At 43.7% G+C, this 8,208-nt stretch overlaps 1 protein-coding gene across 3 annotated transcripts in view; it reads left to right on the top strand.

Moving 5' to 3' along the window:
- Nucleotides 1-644: 644 nt before the first annotated feature.
- The window catches only part of SLC45A2 (solute carrier family 45, member 2), a 71,130-nt gene continuing 63,566 nt past the window's right edge, over nt 645-8,208 (top strand). For all 3 annotated transcript variants that reach the window (XM_006896797.1, XM_006896796.1, XM_006896798.1), the window contains exons 1-2: nt 645-1,029; nt 3,115-3,291. In XM_006896797.1, coding sequence (XP_006896859.1) covers nt 645-1,029; nt 3,115-3,291 — 562 coding nt within the window. The remainder of the gene's footprint in view (nt 1,030-3,114; nt 3,292-8,208) is intronic.

Below are 8,208 nucleotides of genomic sequence, written 5' to 3'. Positions count from 1 at the left end.
GATAAAACGTCATCTCTCCTACTTTGGACATGTTGTTAAGAGAGGCTATTTCTTGGAAAGGGATATATATCATGCTTGAAAAAAAAAAAAGGAGTGTCAGCAAAAGAAAGGAAGTCTCCCAACAAGATAGATTGACACAGTGCCTGTAACAATGCATGTCAGAGTTGATGAAGATGGCACAAGATAGGGCAGGATTCTGGTCGGTCATAGATCGCTATGAGTCATACTCCATTGGACTCGATGGCACTTAGAAAACTTGTGGTCAGAAAAAGACATTATATCATAAGAAAGGTGTCAAAAGATACGATTCCTATTTTGACTTATGCAGTAGGGCTTTACTGCTTTGCAGGTCTGTGTGTGTCTGGGAGTGTGAGACGGTGTGAGAGAGAAACGACTGCAAAGGGAGAGCCCTTGAGGAAACTCAGGAGGCGAAGGCTGGGCCAGCTAATCTCTGTCATGCTTCTCACCCCACCCCCCCTTCCCTCTCTCGTCATAACTTGTGATCTTGGAAGCATAAAGAATCTGGGCCCCTCCCCGGGGCCTGACCATCCCCCAGGCTGCTGCTCAGCCGGGCGCCTTGTCAAATCCAGCTGGGAGCGCAGACCTGGGGACCACACCACGCAGGAGTTGCTTCCTCTACGGCCATGGGGGGCAACAGTAACCAGGGTGGCATTGACACCTATACATCTCTGGTTGAGGATGGCCCCTGTGACTCTGTGAAGCCACCCCGAAGACCCACGGGCAGATTGGTCATGCACAGTATGGCCATGTTCGGCCGGGAGTTCTGCTACGCAGTGGAAGCGGCCTATGTGACCCCAGTTCTGCTCAGCGTGGGGCTGCCCAAGAGCCTGTACAGCATGGTGTGGCTCCTCAGCCCCATCCTGGGCTTCCTGCTGCAGCCCGTGGTCGGCTCGGTCAGCGACCACTGCCGGTCCAGGTGGGGCCGCCGCAGACCCTACATCCTCGCTCTGGCCATTATGATGCTCCTGGGCATGGCCTTGTACCTCAACGGGGATGCTGTTGTATCAGGTAAGCGGACAGACAAGGTGGATGAGGAAGGGACAATGCCCTGTTCGGTGTCTCACTAGGAGAGAAGGTGCATTCTCTTGTCGGAGACCTTGTTTAGGAATAAGACCTGCTTCAGCTTGCACCCACCCTCCTGCATTCAGTAGCTCAGATTCTGTGGTGGGAGAGCCTTTGCTTCTGGAGGTCTCAGGTTTTTATTATTAGAGAGATTTAAAGATTATGATTAAATTTTAAAAACGGTTATCAAATGAAGTTTTAAAAATCATTTTTAAATTGAAAGCTTTGTTTTTGAGCTTTATCAATACGTGATGGATTGACCAGCAGCCAGATGACTCTGTAAATATGTATAATGAAGCATCTCCTTGTCCAAGGAAGAGTTAATCCTGTGTGCACAGCATCACAGAGAGCCTTTCAATGAGCACAGGGCATCAGCCTGTCAGCTCCTGGGAACAAATTTGCATGGAAAATTCTGAACAAAATCAAAGTGGATGGTAAAGCACTTTTTTCCTAGACATTAATCAGCCATCAATCAGTCAGTAATTGATGGTACTACATTAGATGTTGCATTGAGAGAAAGATGGCTAAACTTATAAATAGTCCACATTTTTATGCTGTTGACTCTCAGGCTGCTGGGATGGTTGATTACAAGGCAGGACAATCAGATATTATTTATGGAAATTAAGAAGAAAGCATAAACACGCGAATGGCTAGTTGTTTCCCGAAGAATCCATACACTCACATACACCCCAAAAGCAGGACTGGAGGCAAGAAGTGAAAGTTGGTACTGAGTTGACTGGAACGTGTGGTGACATTATTAGTATCTGAGTAGAATTGTGCTCCTTAAGGCTTTTCCATGGCTGATCTTCTGGAAGTAGATCACCTGTGGATGACCTTCAGCTTTTGACCAGCAATTGAGTAATTAAGTGTATTAACCATCTGCACCACCTGGAAATCAGGGGAACTTCTATTTTCCCTTAATAGTTTATATGAGTGGATCATTAGACAACAGTAGAATGAATACTTTTTATCTGTTAAAAATTGTTCAGTAGTACTTGATATTGAATAAAAAGATATCAAGAAAGTTGGTTATGGAACAGCACCATCCCGGGGCATGTTAAGAGATGCAAATTTTCAGGCTTTACCTGAGACTTACTGAATCAGAATGTCAGAGCATGGAGCCCACAATCCAGCAAGTAATATTGAAGTATGTTCAAGTTTGAGAAGGCCTGCTTAGAGTACAATTCTGTACCTATATCGGAATGTGTATAAGAGCATAGAGATGTCTCTAAGTTTGACCTTCACTGGAAGATAAAATTTGAAGTATTTCTCCTTATATAGTAACAGTGAGCTCTCTGGACTCTGCATCCAGCAATCCGAGTTCAAGTCTCACGGCACCTTAGGCGCTCTGGTGGCTTCGTCCACAGGCAGTTGTACTGGTAACTCAAAGGCCAAACCTCTTTTGGTTTGAATCCACCAATTGCTCCACAGGTGAAAGATGGGAAATCTACTCCAGTGCAATTTACAGCCTTAGACACCTGGCAGAGGGTCAGCTGTGAATTGGTTCCTACTTGGCAGCCATGAGTTTTTTGGGTTGTTTTTTTTCAGCCATGAGTTTTAAGTCTTTCTATATTACTGGGATTGTTTACAATCAGCATGCATAAGTTTTAAACAACCTTCTTAATTTAAAATTTGCGTATAATGCAACACACTTGCTTAAAGTGCTTCATTAGCGGAGTGATTTTCAGTACATCCACAGAATTGTGTAACCATTGCCACAACTAAATTTGAGAACATTATTATCACTGCAAAAACTTAACCCTTACTCATTAGCAGACATTTCCCGCCTCCTTTCCTAAGTGGCCTGAGGCAATCACTGACCTCCCTTCTAGAGGCTCTACAGATTTGCCTTTTCTGGATTCTGGAGTTTAGAATGCATAGCTTTGTAAACCAGGGCTGGGAGGAAGCTATTTTTCATTAGGCAAAATGAAAGAAAATGTAAGCAAGAAAAATTATTTTAATGGCAGAAATTTAAAATGTGGCTCACTCTAGGGCAGGATTTTGGGGACTAATGTTTATTTCTCTTTTAAGCTTTGATTGCCGACCCAAAGAGGAAGCTGCTCTGGGCCATTTCAATCACCATGATGGGGGTGGTTCTCTTTGATTTTGCTGCTGACTTCATCGATGGCCCCGTCAAAGCCTACTTATTTGATGTCTGCGCCCATCAAGACAAGGAGAGGGGTCTCCACTACCATGCCCTCTTTACAGGTAAGGAACATGCCAGGAAGGCTCCCCCTCCTTTTTACTTCCTTGGGCGGGGAGGCACTTCCCTTCCCTGGAAGTCGTTCAGGAACTCTGTACAGTGTGTTTGCTGAATGAATGGGTCGGTTGATGAAGTCCCACAATCACGTGGCCTCTGTCTGCAGTATCCTTCCTTCTCCAACAAAGTCAGACAGTCAGCTTGTGACCGGGGCTGTGCCCTGTTGCAAAGGAAGTCCACACAGGAGCTTGTGTGGAGACATTTACCACTGACATGAAAAGAGGTCTTGTGAACTTTCTGTTTCGAGAGCCATGGACCTCAGACCTCAGTACATAGCACTACTGTTCCATTAGGAACTTGGGGAAGGTGCAATTTTTCGGACCCTTCTCTGCTTACTCTTGGTCTGATGGCACCTGTAATTGAGCAGGTTTAATGAGACTCACTGGTGAATATGTAGCAAGTGTTGTAAGAACCACATTCAACCCTAGAAAGAAAATATCTACCTTCAAGATTTCTTAACTCACATAAAAAGTATGACCTTCTCAACTTCCTCCCTGAAAGGCCATGTTGGGAGGACAATATGAGAACTCGTTTCCTTGGAACTTGTCCTGGCTTCCTTTGCTGGAAGCAGCATTGAAACCATGCTACTAGTTTATGTTTCAATGTGAAGTTGTAGAGAGTTTATTGTTGTTGTTATCTGCCGTCAAGTTGCCTGTGACTCGTAGTGACTATCCTCAGCCAGGCTCACTGACTCTGACTCACCTGCCCCCATTGCCAGAGTCACTGTGTCAATCCATCTCATCCAAGGTCTTCCTCTCCTGTGTTGTTCCCCCACCTTCCAAGCATGATATCTGTCTCCAAGGACTGGTCCACCCTAGCTACATGGCCAGAGTATGCTAACTGGAACCTCAGAATCCTTGCCTCCAAGAAGCCCCCTGGTTTCATGCTCTCCAAAAAAGTCCTGCTTATTCTCTTGACAATCCATGATATGTTCAATACTCTTCTCCAGCACAACAACTCAAAGGCATCCATCCTTCTTCTATCATTCTGAATCAGAGTCCAGCTCTCTGATGCATAGCAAGTAATTACGAAGACCACTGCTTGGATCAGGCACACCTTAGTCTCTACTCTGACATCATTGCTCTTCAGTACTCCAGTACTGAGGTCCCTGACAGCAAATTTTCCTAATGCAATTTATCTTTTGATTTCCTGACTGCTGGGTTCAAGTGTGTTGATAGAGCACTGTTGTTGTTGTTGTTGTTGTTATTGTTATGTGAGTTGCTTGTGACTCATAGTGGCCCCATGCACAATAGATTTGAACCCTGCTCTGTCCTGGGTCAATTTCATGTCTCTGACACACCTACCCTCATTACACCAGTTATTGTGTCAATCCATCTCATCTAGGGTCTTCCTCTCTTGCACTGTCCCTGTTGTTGTTTTTATGTGCCATCAAGTTGCCTGCAACCCATCAGCGACTCTACATACAGCAGCCCTGAACCCTGCCCTGTCCTGAGCCAGTCTCACTAATTCTGACACAGTTACTATATTTTCTTTAGTTAGATATATACATATATTTTACTATATATACTAATTCTGCCCCAGTTACTATATCAATGCATCTTATCTGGGGTCTTCCTCTCCTGCACTGTCCCTCCATCCTTCCAAGCATGATGTCTTTCTCCAAGGACCATTCTCTCCTGGCCACATGCTCAAAATATGTGAGATGGAGCTTAAAATCCTAGCCTCCAAGGAGAAACTTGGTTTCACCCTCTCCAAGACAGACCTGATTGTTTTCTTTGCAGTCTATGGTAGTTTAAAACTCTTCTCCAGCACCATAACTGTAAGGCATCAATTCTTCTGTCATCTTTAGTCATTATCAAGCTCTCTGATGCACAGCAAGTAATTGCAAAGACCATGGATTGGACTAGGTGCACCTTAGTCTCTAGACTGATACCATTGCTTCTCAATATTCTGGAGAGGTTCCTGACAGCAGACATGCTCAGTGCAATTTGTCTTTTGATTTCCTAGCTGCTGGCTGTTAAGAGTGTTGATTGTGGAGCCAAGCAAGTTGTAATTGTTAACAACCTCAATCTCCTCTCCATGGTGCTGCCAATTGACCCAGTGGTGGGAATCTTTCTCCTCTTCATGTTGAGCTTCAACCCATATTGAAGATTATAGTCCTTGACTATAAGCTGCAAGCACTTCAGGTCCTCTTCAGTTTCAGTAAGCACCTGCCTATTGAGTTTTTCTCCAATTCTGATGCCTAATTCCTCCTCATAAAGCCCTGCTTCCCAAATGATCTGTTCTGCATATAGATTGAAAAGGTATGGAGGCAAGATGTATCCCTGACACATTCCTTTCCTAATTGGCAGTGTTTCCCTGCTCTGTTCTGAGGACTGCCTTTGGGTCCAATTATAAGTTTTACATAAGCACAATGAAGTGTTCTGAGATTCCCATTATCCTCAAGTTGGCCACAATTTGTTGTGATCCACACAGCACAGATAGACAGTCCTTTGGGACTCTTTGTTTTCTGCCAAAATCCATCTGACATTGGCAATAATGTCGCTGGTGCCACAACCTCTTCTAAACTCAGATTGTATTTCTGGAGTTCTCTGTCAATGTACTACTGTTCAAGTCTTTTCTGGATAATCTTCAGCAGGATTTTGCTAGTGTGTGATACTGTTCAATAATTTCCACACTCTGTCTGGTCACCTTTTTTTGGAATGGGAATAAGTATGGATCTCTTCCAGTCAGTTGTTTGGGTAGCTGTCCTCCAGATTTCTTGGCACAACCTGGTGAGCACATCCAGGACAGTATCTGTTTGTTGAAATATGTCAATTGGTATTCCATATATTCCTGTGGCTTTATTTTTTTCCAAGTCCTTCAGAGCAGATTGAACTTCGCTTTCATCACCATTGCCTCTTGATCATATGTTGTTTCTGGAAATTCTTCTGTGTCGGCCAATTCTTTTTGGTACAGTGCCTCTGTATACCTTCCATCTTATTTTAATGCTTTCTGAATCGTTCAATATTCTGCCCATAGCATCCTTAAGCATTATAACTTGTGGCTTGAATTTGCTCTTTAATTCCTTCAGCTTAAGAAATGCTGAATGAGTTTGCCCCTTTTGATTTTCTGACTCTAGGTCCTTTCCCATTTCATTATAATATTTTGCCCTATATTCGTGGGCTGCCCTTTGAAACTTCTATTCAGCTCCTTAACTTCTTGATATCTTCCCTTTGCTTTGGGGTTTCAGTGCTATAATGAAATATTCAGACTCTCTTCTGACATCCATTTTGATATTTTCTTCTTCTTCCTTCATGGTGATGAACTTTTGTATTCTTCATGAAAGATATTCTTGGTATCTCCCCAGCCAACACAAAATAACTAGTACAGATACTTGGATGGATACATGTATACATACATAGAAAATGAGAGATGTTATAGAGAGCTCTGGTGGTCTAGTGTGTTAGGAGCTGTACTGCCAACCCAAAGACAGGTCCTCCAGGGGAGAAAGATGGACAGTCTCCTGTTGTGTGATTTACTTCACCTGAAGACCCACTGGAGAGTCAGTAATGAGTCAGTGCTGACTTAACTGTAATGAATATGTATGAGCATGTATTGAGGAGAAGTCAGAGTCTTAAAAAAAAACACAACCAAAAAAAAACAAACCACAAACCAGTTGCCATGGTAACCCCTCATGGGGCTGTATAGAACTGTTATATAAGGCTTTCAATGACTGTAATGTTTCAGAAGAAGATTACCAGGCCTGTCTCCTATGGCACCTCTCGGTGGATTTGAGCCTCCATCCTTTTGGTTGGCAATGGCCTGTGTTAACCATTTAAACCACCCAGGGACACTTGTCAGTATTTAATAACTGTTGCTGTTGTTGTTGTTGTTGTTGTGTGTCACCAAGTCAGAACCCAGAGCTGACCCGCCAGTGAGTTTTCAGAAGCAGTAAATCACACGAGAGAAGACTGTCCCTCCTTCTCCCACAGTGAGCAGCCGGTGGTTTGAGCTGTGCGCCTTTGGGAGTGTAGGGGAGCTTCTTACCACTTGTTATTGTTGTTAGGTGCCTTCAAGTCGAGTATGACTCATGGTGGCCCTATGAACAACAGATCTGAACCCTGTCCTCTTCTGTGACGTCCTCACAATCTCTGACACACTTGAGCCCATTGCTGTGGTCACTGTGTAAATTCCCCAGATTGAGGGTCTCCCCCTCTTTTGCCACCCCTCCATCTTGCTAAGCATGATGTCCCTTTCCATGAAATAGCCTCTCCTAGCAACAAGCTCAAAGAATATGCTAAAAAGTTCTATCATCCTTGCCTCTAAGTAGCACACTGGCAGCACATTCTTCAATGTTTTATAACATTAATTATATGGCCTTTTACCACTGGGCCACCTATATTATGTGTTTTCACAGAAGAAGAATTGTTGCCTTCTAGTTGTGGTGCTAGAGAAGAGTCTTGAGCATACCATGGACAACCATGAAAACAAATAGGTCTGTCTTGGAGAGAGTGAAACCAAGTTTCTCCTTTGATGATAGGATTTTGAAGCTCTGACTCACATACTTTGGGCACATGGCCAGAAGTGATAGATCCTTGGAGAAGGAAATCATGTTCAGAAGGGTGAGAGACAGAGCAGGAAAGGAAGACTCTGGAAGAGATGGATTGATACAGTAACTGGAGCAATGGGATAGGTGTGTCGGAATTACTGAGACAGGCTCAGGACAGGGCAGGCTTCAGAGCTGTTGTACATAGGGTGACGGGGTCATAGGTGACTAGATGGCACATAACAACAACAACAAGAACAACATTTTGTCTGGGCGTGTACCTTAGTTTTCAGTCTCTAGTTTCTCCTCATTTCCACTGAAGCAGTATACCCCTTTCTTTCTTTCTTTTTAAATTTTATTTTAATAATTTTAATGA

Source organism: Elephantulus edwardii, unplaced genomic scaffold (genome assembly GCF_000299155.1).
Source record: "Elephantulus edwardii isolate Elephantulus edwardi_28Jun2011 unplaced genomic scaffold, EleEdw1.0 scaffold00191, whole genome shotgun sequence".
NCBI lineage: Eukaryota > Metazoa > Chordata > Mammalia > Macroscelidea > Macroscelididae > Elephantulus > Elephantulus edwardii.
The sequence above is the reverse complement of the archived record's forward strand: the minus strand, read 5'-3'. Positions and strand labels throughout refer to the sequence as shown.